Consider the following 21981-nt stretch of genomic DNA (forward strand, 5'->3'; position numbering starts at 1 on the left):
AAATGGGTATAAAATTGTTTCAGTTAATTTACATTATTACATTAGTTTTCTACTCATTAATGTACAGTTTTATTTTATATACGTATTTTATTTTTATTTATTAGATTTTCTATTTTAATCAAATGATCATCCATTTTATTTTAATCTAATTCTTTTTTGTTGTTGTTAATTTTAATAAAGTTTTGGATTGTGTTCGCATGTAGTAATATTCATCAGCATAATCTTTTATTTATTCATTATGAATTATTTCACTCCGGTCACTCTAAGGAAATCGTTTGGTCTACAGCTCTGATTCTGGAGAAACAAGTCAAAGAAAGGTCTTTAGGAAATATTTTGCTTTTAGTTGTATTTTTTTATATCGTTTATTGGACGCACGAGCAACAAAATTGAGGATAAAAATCATTTGTAGTCTAGGTTTGTATTATATTGTTATTTAATACAGTACTGTCAATGATTTACGAAAATCAGTTTTCAATATTGTTGAACGAATTTAAAAATTTACGCATTTCTCTTTTTTATAATTGTTTTTTAAAATAAACTGAAAAACATGTCGGTGGGAGCGATGTGAAAATTGAAGTGATTATTATCTCCCACTCTCCTAGAGTAGTTAATTTAAAAAACGGAGGAGATACGTTTTCTACCTCTTAAATGCATTTTCTTAGTCTTTATAGTCGCATTTGGTGAAGTCTGCCCGAGTAGCCCCAAAAACTCGTGGCACCAGCAGTTGTTCCTTGCTTCACCCCGACGTCTGTTTGAGACCACAAAGGCATTCGAGCTACTGGTCCCTTGGGAAGTGACATGCTTAGTCATGTGGAAGTATATATTAACCAGCAATGCACACAAATTAACGATGCCATTGTTAACAACAAAGCGCAGCTTTCAAGTCATTACTGCCTGTCTGGTCTTAAGTTGGATTCCAGTGTTTGATGTTTGCTGCCAATCATAGTTTTGGCAATGGTTAATCATCTCCCTAATTTATACATAAATGCAGTAGATTGGGATTTGGACAGTCAATCTGTGCTGACAGACGATGAATTTGTTATGCATCACCTGAATTGTTTCAGTTTACACTTTATATTTTATACTTTAACATTTGGATGTAAATACAATGCTGGTGTCAAGCATTGTAACGTTTTCATATATATTTTAATGAAAATTATTTTAGGCGTGTCTGCTGTTAATCAGCCGAACATTTTAAAAAATCTTATTTTATTTTGATTTATAATGTTGTTAATCTTGGCATTTAAATTATGTTGAGTAATCATTTAATTTAGGTTTTTGGTTATTTACTAAACCAACTCTGTAGATAACATTGAGCTTATCTGTATTTTAATTAAAATGCTGTTGTCTAACAGAAGAATTAATTAGCACAATCACAAAATGTGTTTTAATTGACGGACTGGTACACGAACCTCTGCGCCTTCTTTTGTTCCTCAAACATCTATTTGAGTTTCACAATTGTGTTGTGTGAAATACAAGGCCAATGCTATAGTTGTACACTAAGAGGCTATGAACAAAACACATATAGATTTGTAATTATTTTATAATTATATAAAGAAGTGAAGTTTGCTAGCTTGTATTACATTTAGGCATTGCCAATGCCAGGTAAATAAAAATCGATCAATCAACCGTTTGCATTATTTTGTGCTTTAAGGTCTGATGGTGTGAATAAAAAGCAAGGCACACCGCGTGTGCGTGCGTGTTGGTCTTACCCTCTGCTTTTTGTGATTGGTCGAAAAAAACTTGCTCGTTCCCCTCCATGCCCACATGAATAAAAGAAGACTGCGAGAGCCTATCGGCGCGCGCGCCACCCCTCCTACACCGCGCGTTAAAGTTATCCACTTCAACTACTCCCAACCCCTAAGCAGACTTTGTCATCCAAAACTATCAGACCTTTTAAGAAAACACTGCAAAGAATTAAGTAACCTTTGTTCACTCGAGAGCGTTTGGAGTACCCCCTCCCTGGCGCGCGCTGCATCTTGTTCTTGCGGTAGTTATTTTGCTCATGACCCCCTCCGCACGAAACGACAGTTTATCTGTGTTTGATTTTTTGGAGGTTTCACATCCCGCGATAGTCTGGCTGGATAACAATTTTTTATTTTCCTTTTTTTTTGGTGAATTGGACTTAAGTTTATTTTTAGTCATTAAGGAAACATTTATCAACAAGTCTGGACTTGCTTTCTCAGTTTAAACATCAGCCTAATTGTGCCTCATCATTTATTAAAGTAGAATGTCATCTTTACCGGGAACAGTACCGCGAATGATGCGACCGGCTCCAGGACAGAACTATCCCCGCACCGGATTCCCTTTGGAAGGTTAGTTGGACAGGTGTAGGGTGCTTTGTTTTGTTGTAATTTATTGTTCTAAATTATATCAGGTCTAAAAACATTTGAACCCAAAACGATTTTAATTAGGCCTGTTTTTAAGAAGCGAGTATTCCAAGTTGCTTTAAACAGAAGTCCAAAATTTAGTTTTCGCGTCTGAAAGTTCAATTATAATTGTATACTTGTTTAGATTTTTGTGGCTTTGTTGCATTTTGTGTTTTGTTCAGAAAGCGTGTGCATATATTCCTTGCAACCGAAAAAAAAAAAACATTTTTATAAGGCCATTAGGTTAGTGTATAAGTAGTTAAAAAAAAAACGTCCTGCCTGATAAATACTAAGCCTGCCTGTCAGTGTAGGTTTTGTTGAAGTGATCTAGTGATGAAGTGAATCCAGAATGCACAAAGGATCATACTAATATTTAAACAACAGGACGGATAATGCATCCAGGTCGAGAAGTCCACTGAAGAATTTATTTTAATGTAAATTTAACAGAATTCTTTTGTGAATTTTAGTTCATTCATTGACAGCATAATTATTTTAGTATCTCAGTATGGATGAGAATGTTGAACGACAAAATCTTAAAGTTTGATGTATATCATACTTTTTTGTTTTAAATTATATCATTTTGTTTTAAATAAAAATATCCCATTATTATTTTTTGTATTCTGTTACAAACACACAAAAAGTAGGTCTATGATTCCATTCAATTGTATTTAATTGTTTTTCCATTTGTTATACCTATTAAATACTATATATTTTTTTATTAATCCTACATTTAAATAGTAATTATTATTTATGAGTGTAAAATTGAAGTCTGAAATTTAAATGCTAGCATTGGCCAAAGTTAGATTTAATTCCCATTTCTCTACTGCAGTTTCAACACCTCTGGGCCAAGGTCGAGTGAATCAGCTTGGCGGTGTATTCATTAATGGCAGGCCTTTGCCAAATCATATCCGCCACAAAATAGTTGAAATGGCTCACCACGGCATCCGTCCCTGCGTGATCTCAAGACAGCTTCGCGTTTCACACGGCTGCGTGTCCAAAATCCTTTGCCGATATCAAGAAACTGGCTCAATCCGTCCTGGAGCAATAGGAGGAAGTAAACCCAGAGTAAGTGTTTTACTGTTGTTGTTGTTGTTATTAATAGCTTTTTACATGCTGTAATTTGTAGTCTTTTAAAACTAGTTTTAATGAGACGTCCATTCAACTATTTGAAGGAAATGAAAACTATTTACACTAAGTGCATAAATATAAAATTGGTGCTAACATTTGTTTTTTTCTGTCTTTCCCCCCTCTTCGCCCATATTTGTTTTCTGTTTCCCTTTATGTTCGCATTTTTAATCAAATACAAAAGCAGGTGGCAACACCTGACGTGGAAAAACGAATTGAGGAATACAAGCGCGAGAATCCCGGCATGTTTAGTTGGGAGATCCGGGACAAACTGTTGAAGGACGGGGTGTGTGACAGAAGTACAGTTCCCTCAGGTGAGGCCTCATCTGGTAAGCAGCCCCTTTTTTATCATGTCCACATCACATGTCAGATCTGCAGTTTAATTTCTGTCACGATCATTTTGTACACAATTAAGGAAGCGGAATTGAAAATAAAATGACCCAAATAAAATGACATCGTATTATTTTATTAGGCTATTTACTAAAAATTCTATTTAAATTAATTTTTAAAGGCTTTATTAATTGCAAAAAAACATAGGTGATGTATTTATTTTGCATGTATCTGTTATGGTTATGAGTATTATTATTTTATTTTGTTCATTGTATTTCCTTTTTTTATCCCATCAGTAAGTTCTATCAGCCGGGTTCTTCGTGCGCGTTTCGGCAAAAAAGACGACGAGGATGATTGTGACAAAAAAGATGACACTGGAGAGAAAAAAACGAAACACAGTATTGACGGCATACTGGGAGACAAAGGTAGGCTAAATTATTTTCACAATTGGATGGGGGAAAAATTAAATAGCTTCTTTAGTAAATAATGATTGCGCAACACTTTATTTATCTGTTAAGTCTTTAAATTGGTACATTAAATTGGTGTGTGCTTTTTGTGTCTTTGCTCAGCATCAATCGCATGCGATTTCTCTGCTTGTTCAACTGTCATTTAGGCATTTGATTTAGTGTGTATTTATATTGGCTCTGACGGATGGTATTTAGGCTTTGATCTATTTGTACAACAGATTCATTTGACGCTGAGTAAACGGTCCCTTGAAAACGGTAACTGACAGATGACCGATGTGGCAATCAATATCAATTACAGACCATAAGTTCAAGATTGCCCGCTGGTTCTCGCGATAATTTGGCACGCTTATTCGCACGTTAACAGACCCTTCCATCTGGCAGGGAATAACAGCACTGCTATATATTTTTTTTATGTAATTTAGATTTATTTCGATTTTTATCTGTTTGTAGCCTACATAAATTTAACTATTTTGTGTCCAGATTGTGTTTAAGCCTATTTCGACTGATAATGGTACTCAAAAAGACAACTATCGAATTGTTTGTATAGTTTAAGCAATAACCTACTACAAAACGTTTTCATGACAGTCTTTTTCCACTTGAAGATGAACTTCAAATCTCTGCTTCAGTGAGGCTCTTTTAGAGCGAGGAATCTGCTACAAAGCAAAGCCTAAAAGCAAGGCTTCGAAAGAAGGAATGAACGCTTCTTTTCATATTCAAAAGTCCGTAAAGGGGGAAAAACTTTTAACAAAAGGCCAAGAGGGGAACTATGGAGAGATGAATTATTCAATACACCCTGCTGGTAGATAGTTTTGTAATATTATGGAATCGTCTGTTGGAATAGAATGAGATTTGGAGGGTGCAAAATGTTTTATTCTTGTTTGGAAATGCCCACTGCTCTTTTTGCAATCACTATTGTGTTTCCTAGCTGACGTTTAGATAGGTGCTTTGGAGGAAGGGAGTGATCGGTTCGTCTTTACGCTTTTGCTATTTTAACAGGTTATTTGTCGGTTTATATTTGCATTGGATATATGATAAATGTTTTATACGGGCGCATGGAACAACAACTGGAATATTTTCAGTTTTGAAATGTGGCGAAGAGCTTGTCTTTATTCGGAGGGTGCGTACATTTAGCACTATTTTGAATCATTTTAAGACATTTCTGTGATCTTAAAAAATTGTGTTGCTATAATGTTTGTGTATTTGTGTGCATGCCCGCGCAAACGCGAAGCCCTAAAAGCCACTGTTGAGAGCAGGAGTCACAGCTATTTGATTAAGCAAGTGACAGTCCGTCATTAGGAATTTCTTTTATTGCTCATACACTTAGAATTAACAAAGTTAATACTTTTTAAATGATAAATGCATGCATCTCTTACAGATTTCGTGAATAATTTGAGTTAATACCAGCAATGTTTATTTACATTTCCAAATTCATTTGATTCCACATTTGTTTTATATTTTGTGACGCGTATTTTTTCATTTTAGCTTCACGATGTCATGAAAACGAGATGGGGCTAAAATGCAATCTTTTTCAAGACTTAAAATGGTTTTTCTCGGGGCTTGTTTCACTTGATCATCCAACTGGCATTTAATAATGTTAAGACTTATTAGAGTTCGTAATGAAAACGTGTCTTTTGAACAAGCCGCTGTGTTTGGTGATGGGTGTAATAGCTCACAGGCATAGTAAGAAACTTATTTATCCCCAATCAGCTCTCACTCTCTGAGTTCCCAGCACAACGTTATTTTGAAAGGTTTTAAACCAGATTAAATTGAGCCTTTTCTTTCTCTTCGCTTTCATCTTCACTGGCTAGCCTTCGGCACAACTTCATGAGATTTTACAATTTCCCCACAGTTGTTCGTATATTATTTGATAATATTGTTTTATTGTATTTTCGTGGTCTATTTCAGTTGATTTGACGCACAAACACAGGGCAAATGAAGGAGACCCCAAGCACACGATTTGTGGACAAATTGAGCAGTTTTATATATTTCTATGGGTGTGAAATTATTGAACAAAGGGAATTGAATTGTAGCTTTAAAACCAAGGCAAAACGCAACTATTTGTCATAATCATGTCTATTTAAAACACAAGTTTGGCTATTTCTTGACATCTGAAAGCTAAGGCATACATGTCTAACTATTTAATAACACTTACCTTCTTTGTCGTGCATCTCTTTTTATTATAATTCTCTGGCATTCGTTGCCCGCCTTCCTAAGGTGTTTATTAGCATGGGTGTCGCGTGCACCACCACAAGTGCTTTACTAGACCAATAAAACCTTGTCTGACCCAGAGAAAACAATGTCGGTGAATTAATACAGATTGACTGATTTCCTCATTTGACACCAATTGGGGTACAAGATCGAACTAAACAAGAGCAAAAATCGTTTAAACAAATAGGTGGATTAAATAAATTTCTTACCTTATAGTGGCAGATTAGTATGCCAGATTATTAAATAGATGACTCAGCAAGACCCCATGGGTGGCACTACTTAGGCTATATTCAACCAACATGTTTAGTTACCAATCGTTTGAGAACAGAAATAAATATATAATAAAAGAAAATAATTGAACGAAGTGAAGTGCAATTTTCCAATGTGCCTTTGGCGGTATCAGTTTGGAGAATGCTTCAAAAGATCAATTACATCGAGAGAATGAAAAGTGTTGGCACGCGGGTAGTTCCCAGATATTTGTAGAAAAACGAATGTTATACTGTATATATGAGACTTTGAAATAAGCCTCGTTTGAAGAAAAGAGACCATAGGATGAGTCGGGAGACCACTTCAAACAAATCCATCTGGAATGGAGAGAGAGAGAGAGGGAGACAGAGAGAGGAGAGATTTAGTGAAAGTATGGGGAAGTTATTTAGCTATTAATATTTTTTCCTCAGGCATCGAGAGTCACTCCATCTGCACTTTCTCGCAGCTATTTGGCTGGGCTGAAATTGAGGGAGACCCAAATGTTGGGAAGAGATAACACAATCATCACAGCCGCGGTCCTGCGCTCTGCATCAATGTATTAAACTCGGATTAACCTCCCCTTTCCCCTACACTGCTACCCAATAAATTTCATTGCAATTTTGCAAGAGTAACTGATTTTACAACAATAAAATACTGTTTATTATTTATAATATTTGTAGACAATAATAATAATATTAATCATCATCATCATCATCATCGTTTTAAACATTATTCGTTTCAGATCAATAAAATGTTCAAATAAAGCTGCATCATACAATTACTAAATATTGAATTTAATTGTTTTTCCCACTAATCAATGTTGTAATGTGACCTAGCGGATTATTTGTGTTTGTAACTAATTATAGCCATAACATGATAAAATATTCGTTGTAAGTAGCAAGCTGCAATTAAATAGAGCAATCCTAACGTTTGTATAACCAGTCTCTTTGCAAGGTCATCGTCTAATGACGAGACTATACTGTGAAATATGCTAATCCAAAGATCATGACACCCGGGCGCCTGTTTAGTGTCATTGGCGTTTCCTCGTGAAACATTTGCAGTGTAACTGAATTACATGCTAGTTATCTTCAGTTCTGCACTTTGCTGAGAGAAATTATTTCCCAAACGTTCACCCAGGATGAAGTTCATACAAAAACTAGGGCTGCATCAAATCCAGGTCCATAATTCGTGGAACGAATCGAATGTCGGAAAAATATGTCGTATCCAGTAGTGTCTCTCTGTTTCCTCGCGTCTTTTGACAGCTTTTCTTCTATCATTTTTCCACCGCTCTCTGTGAAATTGTTTGAAATTTGACAGGTTATTTCCGACTATCGTTTAATAAATGTTGTTTTTGAATTGTTGAATAAATATGTCTACGCAATTTTCTATCGAATTCGACAAAAATATTAGACTGAATGGCGTGTCAGTCTTGAATGACATTTGACGTTAATCATTTTGAAAACGTGAAAAGATTACGCAAGTTCCCTTGAACAGAATATTAATATGCAATTATTTTCAACAGCTTTGCTGACCTGTTAACCTGGGGCGGATCCTATAGATGCCATGAAGAGGATTTTGTGTGTTTCAGATGTTTAAGGGAGAGAGTAAGGGGGGAAAAGAAAAAAGAAAGTAGGTGCAGAAAAGTAGAGGCGTCTGGAGGAAATTGAGAGGCTTATAGTCTTTGATCCTTGGGTGCTTTTTCTTATCGGAAACATTTGTGGTGACACTACGACAATGGGAGTTCATCATATTACAGACTGCCAGTGCTGCTTTCAAGAAGGCCTGTCTATTAATTAAAGTATTTCTTGCCATGTGGGACAAGGACTATATCAATGCGCACATTACTATGCGAATGGGTTTTGAATATCTTTTTTTGGTTGGTTGGTTGGTTAAAGTCAGCTGTAAGACGACTTCCCATTTGCATAAAACAGAAAACACATAATTCCTCGCACTAAATACATTTGAAGATTCTATTTGTTGTCGCCAGAAATAAAGTAAAAAAAAAAAAAACGAAATTAGCAAGTTTTAAATTAAAGCATACCTGCAGTCTCTGACGTTTTGATAAATCATCCAATTAGATGGTCAAAAATGCATGTCATTTTTAGAGATTTGCAATGTGCTATGGAGAGGGGGGCATCCTGGTGGACCAGAAGAACAAAACGAACAAACGACTGGGGAAAACGCCTGCTGACACTAATAAAAGTATTGGCCTCAGGGCTTCCTATAATGTCACAAAAGTGTTTTTGATGCCCTGGACTCGACATCGATTTAGTGCTATACGTTGGCCTACATAAGTGTAAGAGCATGGAACTCTAAGTGGCCCTTAGTGAAGAGGAGTGTCATTTATTAGTCCAAAGAGACGCTAAATACATGCTGATTGGTTGCGAACCATTCAATTAAATTAAATTAAACAAACTCTTGTGTGATCACATGTGTAAGGCTAAAATAAAATATCAGGAATAAAGCTGTAAAACGTTGATTTATCGCAAATGCAAAAACGAAAAATAAATAAAATACCCGACTACATACCAGCTGGTTGTAAAGCAAATATTTAATTTCAGCATTGACTGTAAAATTTAGCCTAGTTAATCTGAGTGTGTCAAATAAGAACAGGTTGAGTATAGCCTTGTGAAGGTGGCAGCTCAAGATAATCGGTTTTAACCAAACTGGTCCAATGGTAATTTACCATACTGTTGTTTTAAAGAGAGCTCAGGTAGGCTATTTGCACCCCGTATCACCCGTTATACTCTGCGTTTCAGCTGTTGCCACCAGGACATCGTTTTAGAGTTCCTATTTGCAGGACAAATAGAACTAGAAACTATTTTATAATGGTGGCCATTAGGTCATTCAAATGAGTCCGGGGAGAAGGAGATGCACCTACAAAATTATGTATTGTATGTTGTGTGGTAATATTTTGTTAATGTGTACATGAAACTTCGCCAGTGTTACGGCACCTTGCTGTAATTTAAGTTTCCCTAAACAGGATAATAAAGTTGAGTCTGAGTCTGAAAATTGCGATTTCTAGTCTAGGTTATGCTTTAATTGCCTCATATGCAGGCGAACACTAAACGTTCAATATTCGACTCGACTTGTTGATTTTGATCTTATTGTTCGTATCGCTTTCAAACCAGCTTTAATGGCCTCTTTGGGAATACAAATATACGAAAAGAGGAGTTACCAAAGTGGAAGAGGGGGGTTTGAATTGGGGGAATTGCTGCCCACTCCTTTACCATGGGGTGTTCAGTAGCCATTCCTTAATCCTGCTTTCATTTTTGCCGACAAATGCCAAGAATCCTGTCTGGAGACCCAATGGGAGACTGATCAGCTAACAAAAGGGAATCCTTCCACAAAGCAGGAGTGCCAAACGTGGTTCAGGGCACTCATAAACAGACCAAAGGAAAAGTAGCCCTTTGCGATAGATCTTTTAACGGTTTGAGCACAAATGTTGAAATGTCTAAGTCCACATATGTGTTTGTGCAAATGAGAATTTGCTCAGGCAGTGTCTATTCACTGCAGGTGTCCGTGTACGAATAAATACGGTCATTGAATGGACAACGAGATGGGCTCTACGGGGTGTAAAGTCTAAAAAAGGAAGTAGAAATATACACCATTAAAATAAAGTTTCTTTTTTTGACCTTTATCGTGGATATCCATTTCCTTTTTTTTTTTACAAAATATAATTTGTAATTTAGTTGTACCGATTCTATTTTTTTTAGGGAAGTGAAAAATTCTCCTACGACTGAAAACATATCTGAAACCTTTATTTAAGACTGTTGGCACAATCTCTGGTTGTTTATAATACTAAATAAAACACTTTTGTTATGTAAATTATAATAACAGGCCTGAAATTTTGACTTGAATGTATAGTCCACACAAAAATGGAAAATTAATTACTATTTACTTAAACCTATTTTTAAACACACAAAAAAGATATTTTGAAGAATACTGAAAACCAATTGACATTCATAGCAGGAACCAAAAGTCAATGGTTACAGGTTTATAGCTTTCCTCAAAATATCTTCTTTTGTATTCAACAGCAGAAAGAAAGTCAGGTTTAGAGTATATAAAGGATGAGTAAATTATGACAATTTTCATTTTTGGGTGAACTAACCCTCTAATTTATTATCTTACACTCTCTAGTAAACATTTTTGATTAAAATTAAAGTTGACTGCTTGAGTTCAAGCTGGTCTTGACTAAAATCCCATCAAGATTTACATAATGGAGGCAATTAATTATCATTTAGCTCATTAATTAATGTAGGAACAAATCTACCATGTGATGTCGGAGAGTTTACACTTGGTTTCAAGGTGCACCTTTATCAGTTTCATTTAAAAAGTCAAGTCCTCCATTCTTCTGTGAATTAACTTTTGTTCCTTCGGCGGTTTGCTGTTTTTGTTTGACCAAAAATTATTCTGCTCTGACAGCCTTCTTTCCTGATTTAAAGACAGTCGCTTCAAAAGGGAGAAAGAAAAGGGAAAAGCCAACCGTCTGTTATTTTGTGTCTTTGGCCTCTCTACGTTGCCCATTCAGGCAAGTTGATGAACTCCTCCAAAAGTTTATTAAGAGGAGCAAAACAATGGTGTCTAAAGCCTTCAGGCAGCCAAAAGAGACAGTTTATAAACTAGCTGCAATTGTTCCTCAAAGGCAGATGCATGAATACCTTTGAATGGGCTCCCTCAAACTGACACGATCAAGCTAGACAACAGCATGTTAAAAGGAGCTGCCTTTCTTTCTGCTGCCCAGATTTGTATTTTCCCTGCATTAATGTACATCTGCGGTAGGAGGGGTTCAAGCTGGACGAGCTCAATCCCAGTCAATACCCAAACCCACAGCCTTTGGGCTGTTTGAAGTAAAGTCCTATGTTTTGCACGCCCTCAGTGGGCTGCAGGTGTCACAAGCCTGAGAGAAATATGGTAATCTAAGAGCAAAAGAAAAGAGTCACCCTCCTTTTGGCGTTTTAAACAGAGCATTTTCCAAGTGAATGACTTGAAATTGCCTGTTTGTAGGGTTTGAATTTTGTCTTAATGCAGGCAATGGGATTTACAGGGCTTCCATGTAAAGGTTTAAAGTTTTCAAAATGCAGACAGGCGGTGTTTTATTTTTCAACGTTAATGCAATAGAGTGCTGCTTGAAGAAGAAAAAGACATCGAAACCTTCCAAAATAATTTAAAGTTGTTTTTCTTAGATGATATTTATTTATTTAAACCAGTTTAGACCATTACGACACTTACTGGGAGTATCTAATTCTGTCTTTCATTTATTTTGCATTTGCTGAGGCAGTCAGATGTTGAAAGCAAAGAAAAAGCCAGATAACTAGTTTTTACTGAAAGTGACTTTTTTCCCCCGTCATTTTATCTTTGTTTTATACTAGCATTCGTTTTTTGCCATCTGCTTGTCCACTATATTATTTTCAAACCACATTATGGACTTGTCCCTTTACACAAACAACAAATCATGAATTTGAGTTTATAATGAGTTATTTAGCCGACTGAGGACTCATAAAGAGGCTAGTGAAAGTTGAGGGAGCGTGCATTGCTTTCTGCCTGGCACGAGAAGTGTAATTGCATTCTCCTCTGGTCCACAAAGTCGACTCTGTTTAGACATGAATAAAAGCAATTTAGTTTTGGCTGAAGATGTACTTGTTTCTGAATGGCTTTCACGTCGCCAGCTCTAAAAACAGCATGTGCAAACAAGAGATTTTCTTGTTTTTGTCATTGCTGTCTTCATTTTAGCATGTTATGATGAGTTGTAAATGTTTTAGTGTTGAGCAGTTTCTACATTTGTAAAAAAAAAATCGATTTATTTATTGTTCACTGCAGGGGTGTTTTATGAGATCTTGATTTTTGCTCCAGTATGTGAAAAATATATGAAAAATGTACTAAATTGACTTTTACTTTTCTTAGTAGTTTGAAATAGTGTTTTCAGGGTTGGCAATTAGGTGTTACATGAATTAATTTCTATGCTGTATATATTGTTTCTTATAAAAATAATTAAAACAATTTCAAACTTTAAAATTCTAAGCAATTTCTATCTTCATTATTTGAATTCTACACTAAGAAATGTTGGGTTAACCTAATCATCAAGTTAAAATTTTCAATTAATTTTTCAAACCAATGGTTGAGTTTGACATTATTTTCCCCAAATCTGAGTTAAAACTTGTTTTTTAGCGTAAAGGGTCATTCCAACTGCAGTTCAATAGGCTTTATCCTGCAGTAAATAACTGTTAACTCTCAAGACATGCATAATGCTCACACATGATTAAAATATTTACATTTCAGCAGAGAATAGCTCTAGTACTCTCTGCCCTAAGCTACTGGATATGTCAAATAAAATCACAATTACACAATTTAAAAATTCCTTATTATTATTTCCAATTATTGTTTATAGTTAGAATATCTCCATAGTTTGATCATTTATATTTCAACAAAAATTAGTGCTTTTCCTCAAAAAATGTTTAAATATTTGTTTTCAAAAATATTTATGCAACGAAGAGTAATAAAAAGAGCTTTTAGATCCTTGACCTGTAGGATACCCGACTTGCTTAATTTAAATGATTCAATTACATTCAAGTTTACTTGTTCAGTGCTTTTCACAATTATTATCGTTCCAAAGCAACTTTACAAAAAGAGCATGTTATTACAATAAAATCAAAACAAGCAGGAAAAACATTGAAAAGAAAGAACAATCTCACTCGAAAGTTTTGATCACAACCCAGTAATAGTAATGTTTCGGGTCGAACTTTCTTAAAAAAACAACAACATCATCAACATGCATTTTTGTAAAAATGACATTGAAATAATTCATAATTTTCATAATATTCATAATAAAAACTTTTTTGCCAATTGACTGCCTTCACAAAATAACCTTTGCTGTTTGTTCAAGCTACTGTACTTATTTAAAATGAGCTAAAATAACACAATTCTTGAGTTTTTTTGAGGCACTTAGTTGTTTTATGTTCAATCCACTTACATTTGTAAACTTAATTCCTTCATGTTGTCTCAACACAAACCAATTGTGTGGAACCAAACATGTTTTACAGTGTAGCTGTGCTTCTTTAAGATAGCAGCATTGGACATACAAGCTTCCCGTTCATTAGTGACGGAAACCAGAAAAATCCTTGTTTTCAGCTATAATGTAGACACTTGAGCTGGTATATGATTGTTCACAGCATGTCTATCTAAGTTTGACACAAGATTAAAAATCAGTATAGTATAGTACAAAAGTTCTTTAATCCTTATTTTTTTTATTGTGGAAGTTAGAAGTTAACCCTGATTAAACCATGAATTTTAGTATTATGTAAAAAAATACCCTTAGAATTCTGGCCAGTTTTTATGACTAAAGCAGCACGGCCCCTAAAAAATGTAATAGTAATTAACTAATCTGCAACAGTTCTATGATTAGTGGTGTACAACATGGTCCAATGGCTTAAAAATCACCATCATCCCACGCTACTTATTGCCATAAAATTTCCCATTTTCTGCTCTTTAGCGGCCTCACCCCAAGATTCTTCATTAGCTTTATTTATATGTGTGTTTTGCACTCGCACAAAGACAATAAACATGTTCCTAGAGTGTTGCAAATCAGAAATTTGCTCAGATTTTCTCCACCAACTTCAATGGTGAATGTGCGGGGCAGTGTGAGAGCTGCAGAGGGGCAGGCAGCTGTGAAGAAGTCTGTCCCGCTCCCCATGCCGGCTTCAAACAGGGCACTTGTCCTACATTTTTAACTAATGGGCTTATTTATGCAGCTATTGTCACTTTCTCTTCAGGCTAGTCTTTCCACTTTGACTTTTTTTTCTCCCACCCTGCAGTATACAAAGCAAGGTTTTTTTTGTTTTGTTTTTTTTTTTGCATTTGCTGATTTGCGATTTGTCATTTTAAAACAACTGCTCTGGCTGCAGCATTGAGCTATTATGGCTCCCATTGCTGGGTTGGCATCATTTATAGAGTTATAGGGTCTCCGTTTTGACAGAGGACTCAAAGAAAAGCTTAACTCTTCTTTAAGAAGCACTATATGCGTGCATTTCAAATCACTTTTCTTCATCTCTGATTATTTATCTGCTTTTCTTTTGGAAAGACGATTATGCCTTTTTATTGTTATTTATTTTCACTTTGGCATTTGTATTTAAGCCCTAGGCTGTCCACTTAAAGCTCGCATTGATATATAAAGATTTATTTCCCATAAGCTAAGTCAGTGGTAAAATTGACATTCAGCATTTTTTTGTTTACGCAACTGTTTTATCTCAAGAAGAGACACACGCCACCGCTGTGGGAAAAGCGGATAAAGGCTTTGCATTTAATAAATGGTAGTTTGCTAAGACATAAAGCCATGATAACACAAACATCTTTGTGAGGACGGAATTAAGTTCAGCTGCAGTTTTACCCGCGGTATTTACAGTGAAGACCTCACATAGAGAGGCATAAAGTTTTCTGCAAATTTACTTTATTGCAGTAATGCAACGAAACTTTTATCTGTGGCCCCTTGTTTTTGGTTCATATACTGTGTGTATCTCTGAAAAAAGATTAGAGACCACTTAATAATTCTCGGTTTCTTTGGATATAGGATTTCATCTCTGAATTTATGACATTATTTTTGCAATGTATGCAATTTATGTAATGTAGTAAACATTTTCTGTAAACTACTGATTATATTTCTTCATTTTAGCCTTTTTTGGCATAAAAAAGATGCCATGTTTTCAGCATGTTCAAATAGTTTTTTAAACAACACAATGCCAGTGTTGAACTTCAGATCTTGCAGTTCTTGCACCAAATGCAGAACTTCAATTTAGAATCAGTGTTTATTGGAATAACCCTGGTTTTCATGTTCCAATAAATAAATAAATAAATAAATTAGACTATTTAGTTATACATTTTTTTGCAATAGCTTTATATTAAGCAGGGGCAGTTCATAAAAATCCAAAATGTATTTAATTAACATCTTGTTTATGAAGTGTTTTACTGTGTGGAACACAAAATAAGACATTTTAAAAATGTTAACTTTTTACTATTTTTAAATGTCTATTAAAATGTTCATTTGATTCAATTTTTACTTGCCATTTTTGTAATTATTTGTAATATTTACTTGCCTAATTTAAATTAAACTGATTTCAAATTAAATCTAACACCACTGTTTTCAATCCACATGAGGACACCACAGTTTGAATCCACATGAGGATGTATAAATTGATTTTCTGCTAATAATAATATAGATTATGTGGGGTAGTTAAAATCTTACATGCCAACTAAAATTTGCTGAAGAATGAAGTATGATCTTTTTTTGGTTCTTTCTGCCACACACATTATAGTTTAATAAGCTATAGGCGTTCTAGTTTAAATGGCCAATTTTTCCGTTTATCTCACCTTTTAGATATTTGATTAAGTTCCACGGTGCTGATTGCCTTTGACCTCAATTAGCAAGCTCTCGATCCCAGGAAATGAAATCTCAATATTAAACAAGAAAGAATGAGACTGGCAGTAAATGGACACCTGCCTTTCAGTCTTTTGCAGCAAGAAAAGCGAATTAGAACTCTCTCTGATTTCCATTTCCCAAGTTAAGTCAGCACTTCCCGCCAAATCGACTGCACTGCATATATCTAAAACGGAATTTCTGCCTAAAGATATTTTACGAACCATTTTCCGAGTTATTTTTAAATAGCAGTGCAGCGAAATTCAGCTAATATAGCAGAACAGATGTGATCTTCACCTTCTGCGCAGATCTGATAACTTCAGCAAAACACGATATGTCAATACTTCTAGTTTCATTGTCAAAACTCAACATTCCAGAGCATTCGAAAGCCGAGAGATACAAGACTCTCCCTCTCTTTGCACTGATGGCCCCCTTTCCCTGCCATTAAATGGATTCATATTCTGGCAGCATTTTTTCCAGTGGCGCTTGGGCACAGAGAGTCAATATGTCAGCATTTATTGATGCCCCACAGTGCTGCGCAGGGTTGTCAGGCCTCTTTTCAGGCTTAAATGGCCCCCTAAGGTGCGTCTTCTATTGGGTCTGAAAGGCCACGGAGGCCCCCGAGTCTCTCTGTTGTTTAAGGTGAGCACGCTCTCACACAGGACCGGCGGACAAAAAGCCCACTGAGCCTTCATGCACATGACAAGACCTATAAAAGAGCATCACCCATCACTTCGCTCCTTCACATCTTCCCTCTCTTTCTCTCCAATGTTTTTCAATGCTATGAAAAAGAAAGGAGGGCTAATTGTTTGTTGTGGGAGCCAAAATTACACCACTTTCCCTCCCTTTTTTTATCTCCTTCAATGGAGTTCTTTTATTCCGTGGAAAGAAATTGATGAATGTGGAGTCGAAAGCTAATGTGAAATGAGTGTTTTTGGCTTGGGATTGCTTTGGGTGTATCATTTTGGGACTTGTATGGGTGTATTACAACTTTATATCTTTAATTTTGAATTAGAATGAATTATAAACTATTAAACGATAGTTCACCCAAAAGGAAACACTTTGCAATCATTTACTGATTCCACTTGTTTGCGTTTCTTTCTTCTGTTGAACAAAGAAAGATATTCTGAAGAATGATGGTGGAAAAAGCCATTGACTTCCCTAGTATTTTATCCCCAACATTCTTCAGAATAACTTGTTTTTTGTTCAACAGAAGAAAGAAACTACCCCTTTAAGTGAAAACAACTGTTTTTGAATATTATGAATGACACAAGCTGAGACACGAGCCTATGAAACACTAAACACACTTTTATAGTGAGCTGTTCATGTTCATAAAAGTCAAATCTTACTTGAATTTGGTGATTTGCTGATGCTTGTTGGGGTCTTTTGTCCTGTGCTAGTAATGTCATATTTTTGTCATTTGAATTTGTCATATCGAAACCACTTTGAATCTGTATTGATGATATTACCTGTAGTGTATCAAACGCCCCATTAGAAAAAGGGAAATTTAATTATTTTGCCAAAACTGTTGTGATGGATTAATATTAATATTTTTAATTACTGAAATTTTGCGGCATCAAACATCGATCTAACCTCAGCAAATGTTCCTTTTCGCGGTGTTAATGTTGTCAAAAATAAGGACAACATTTTTGGGGGGGTGTTTTCTATGGCTTGAAACAAACAGAAACTTGACAGATCTGTTGAAACTTGGATTAAAATATCATGGTTTGATGGGATTTATTACTGCTTAATATATATTCTTTTTAAATGAAAGCTAAACCTTTTTCCCCTTTGAACACAATATATTTTCATTTGGGAAACATTTAAAATATTTTGGATCAATAAACATGTCAGGCTAAATAATTCAAATGAATCTTTGACTTCTGCTCTCTTCATTAGTTTTAAAAACACAGATTTTTTCACAATTTAAAACAGCTTCTTTGGATATCTTTTCTGCTGGAGAAACTGTTGTCCTAAAAACGTATCACCTTAGGAATGGTACAGCAGAAAATGTTGGCGGTTTTAAAACCTTAACTTTTCCTAACCATAGTATATCTTGGAAATGGTTATCGTCTCATGCCTAGTGTTGTCTTCGCCGCGTCTTAGCTTTAAAAAAATGGTCAACAAACAGTTTTCACCCCATTTTCTTTACCAAAATTAACACTGCCTTCTTGCATGATTGGCAAATACATATATTTCATCAAAAAAAAGCACAAAAAAATTGCAATGAAGTGCAAATGAATCCAAAATAATATAAAACAATAATCTATATATAATATGATAATCTATATTTTTATCTTAAGCAAATTAGAAATGAGCAATTCAAGCAATTGCTTATTGCAGAAGGAAAGATTTAGGGAAAGTGTAAAGGATTGTTTTTTTTTTCTGTAGTATGCAGTAAAGTGCTTGTGGAAGGTTTCTCGTGAAGCATTACAGATGGATTTGGGAAAATCATTCCACCTGCTAGGAACAGTGAGAATAAAAGGCCTGGAAAGTATTTTAATATACAGTTTTTTTTTTATCCATATGGCTAAATTGAAACATCTTTGGATTACTGTTAATGTATTGGATGGTCTACTCTAAATGGATCCACATATGAGTATAAATCTGTAAAAATTGAAAAATTAATGCACCAATACTGCGATTATCCACTTGGACTCTAGCAGATGATTAGCATATGTGCCGGAAACAAGGAAGCCAGTTGTGTGCTTTTGTGAATACCTGAGTATAATGTTGTTTTGAGAGCCAGCTCTGATGAAGACAAATGTGTAAATGTTTGCTACCATGCTAAGCTTAGAGGAATGTGCAGCTGTAGACGAGCACTTTACCCCAGGCCCTTTACACAGAGACTCTGGCAGGAAAGGTTAGAGGGAGAGAGAGAGAGAGAGAGAGAATGAAAATAAAAAGACAACAGAGAAGAGAAAGAGGTCTGAGTGTGGCCGTGATGATGAATATCCCATCTGCTCACAGGCTCATGGCTGATGGAAGCGGTCTGAAGGCTTATGTTGGGTGGTCATGACTCCTCTTTGGCCTTAGTCACTCCTCACCCAGAACGGTTAATCACTGTCCGGCCTCTTTCTCAAAGAGTTTTACACCCAGCTGTCAACAAAAAGCTCAGTCAGGTTGGCTGCATGAAGCACATCTACTGTATTAGTTGGAAAGCAGATCGCTATCATAACACATTTTTGATAAATGTTTGATGTAATGTTTATGTTTTAAATTGATACTAAGTGGTACTGTTTGATTTGTGCAATTTATCTGTTTGCATTATTCATGCCAAACAGCAGCACAGTGGATGTTAAGGTTTGTTTGCATGTGGATCGGCCTCAAATTGATCCAAAAAGCTCCCAAAACAAGCACATCAATTTATGGAAGAACTGGAACGTCTCTGTGATTTTTATGTTTTTAAGAAAAAGTGTTCAATAACACCAAGCAGGAGAAACACTGTGCCATTAACAATCCATTAACGAACAAAGTTGTTAAATGGATTTACCTTAGATTTATTTTAGTACCAGAAACAACACCACAGTTTTGTGGCAGAGTTTGGAGATATACAGTTAAGGAACATTATAATCCTTCCCTTAAAATTAATTCTTGTCAAAATACCTCCCAATGCTTGACAGAGTTTGTTTAGTTCGGCTGGAAAAAAAAGTAAAATCTGCTACATGTCAATTTTATTAGCCCGCATTTTTTCCTTGATTGTTCACAGAACAAACCGCTGTTGGCCAATATCTTTCCTAATTAACCCAACTTGCCATAATAAACCCAGTTAAGCCTTTAAATGCACTTCAAGCTGAATATATGCTGAATATATTTACACTACATTTACTAATTTCTATCTAAAGCAACTTACAAATGAGGATAAAAGAAGCTCTTCTGATAGTAGCAGAATATAATTGCTATGAAACGTTTAATTGGCTAAATATACAAGTCAAAATTATTTTCTTAATAAAAGAATAGCAGTGTCTTGCAAATAAGTAAAACAATATCATGTACTGTAATCATGGCAAAGACAAAATAAATAATTTCTTAGAAATTAGTTTTACAAACATGTTGAAACGTGTGGAAAAAACACACTTCTCTTCATTAAACAGCAATTGGAAATATTTGAAAAAGAATTGAAATTTCAGAGAAGGGCTACTAGTTTTGACTTTAACTGCATATGCATTGTATTATATTATTAATGTTGCTGTATTTATGGAATAATGGAATATAACAACTTTTGTTATAAGGTTACAACATTTCAAGAGTTCAAATGCAAAAAGTGCTGTCTGAAAGTTCTATCGAAAATGAACATTTTTCTCAGACTCGTTTGTTTATGTTGAGTTATTTCACTTTAAAGACCAGGAAAAGGACTTTTTCTTTGCCATAAAAGTGATCTTACTAAAACTTACATATTGGAGCCTAAAAAAAATGCTCATTTCAGAAGAAAATTTTAGATGACATTTAGAGGTTTTTGTATCTGAACTCTTCATTTGTATTTAAAGTTAATGTACTGTACTTGGGCTACTGTTTATCATACAATTCATCATAGAAACAACATAATTAAATTTGGTAACAAGTTGCTATGTGGAAGCATTTACATTATAATCTGAATATTTAAATGTTTCATTGTACAAAATGACATGTGCATTTTTCATGATTTAATATGATCCAAATTAATTTCTCTAAGATATTTTGAAGTAAAAAGGCTCTCAAAAGCCTGAAAGTTTATGCAGTAAAGGTTTTATAAGTTTTTCTTTAAAAGTTGTACCTTATGAAATCTTAATCTGAATGAAATGTTTGTCAAAACAGAGAACAGTTTAGATGAACAATTAACTGACTGCCTTCAGCAACTTTGATTCAGAAGCAAAAATTTGCATTTATAGCTAAAAGAAATGGACATTTGACAAATTTTATCCTGATCATTATTTTTGCCCATATCACCCAGCCCTATTTGAAAGTTACAACGACTCCTCTCTTTAAGGGCTTTTAATCGAATTCATATTCAAGATATATTAGGCCAATTCTCCTATGATTAACTGCCTTTGATGTGTAAGTCCTACAAATCAGGTTGATCCCATGGGCCACGTTCACTCTTAATAACTGATGGGATGCGAAGAGACAATTTTTAAGTTTGGAAAATAATAGGATTTGGGCACTTGTCAGAGTTTATTTGAAAGAAAACATCACTCATTTGCTGTCAGATTATCTTGTTCGTTTCTTAGCGAGTTTTTATGCATCATTTTGCTTTAGAGATATGGAACTGAACAATACGACGAACCCCGGAGGACTGCATGTATAAAGAAATAATATTTTTTAAATTAAGCCCACATATCATGATAAACCTCCTTCAACTTTTTTTTTAATAGACTTAAGAAGGTCGTCTTATTGTAACTCGAATGTTGCTGTTATTTTCCGATTAGTGGTTTGGCAAGGAGCTGTTTTTATTTTTAAAACCCCCTTTTTCAAATGTATTTTCATGTTTTTATACCTTTATAAAAGCTCTCGCTCCTGTCTGCTCCAGGCCATCTCAGACAAAATGTGTCATCCTCGCTTATATTTATGCTGTAGCACATTCGACAGATCTGGGTACTTGCCACGGTGGCGTTTGTGTGATGGGACCCAGCATGTCAATCGTGGGATCTCGCAGAGACAAAGATGAGGTCCAGGTTTAGACGCGTATCTGCATCAGCGTCTGTTTCATTTCCATAATCCTGGGCTCATTATACTGCGAGTAGGAGAGCGAGAGATGCTGACCTTTAGCAGGAGAGTGCTGTCAAACTTATTCTGGTTTTATCAGGCTCTGCAGGGCTGGCTGAGGAGCAGCTTGTGGGTTTTCCGTTATGGC

The 21981-nt window shown here is 35.2% G+C and overlaps 1 protein-coding gene across 2 annotated transcripts in view; it reads left to right on the top strand.

The window, feature by feature from the left end:
* Positions 1 to 1814: 1814 nt before the first annotated feature.
* Positions 1815 to 21981, top strand: part of pax7b (paired box 7b) — an 80618-nt gene continuing 60451 nt past the window's right edge. The window contains exons 1-4 of one of the 2 annotated variants that reach the window (XM_056449066.1): positions 1815 to 2315; positions 3199 to 3434; positions 3679 to 3823; positions 4121 to 4249. In XM_056449066.1, coding sequence (XP_056305041.1) covers positions 2231 to 2315; positions 3199 to 3434; positions 3679 to 3823; positions 4121 to 4249 — 595 coding nt within the window. In that variant the 5' untranslated portion in view covers positions 1815 to 2230. The remainder of the gene's footprint in view (positions 2316 to 3198; positions 3435 to 3678; positions 3824 to 4120; positions 4250 to 21981) is intronic. The other variant, XM_056449067.1, reaches the window with a different exon arrangement.

Source organism: Danio aesculapii, chromosome 23 (genome assembly GCF_903798145.1).
Source record: "Danio aesculapii chromosome 23, fDanAes4.1, whole genome shotgun sequence".
NCBI classification, from domain to species: Eukaryota; Metazoa; Chordata; class Actinopteri; order Cypriniformes; family Danionidae; genus Danio; species Danio aesculapii.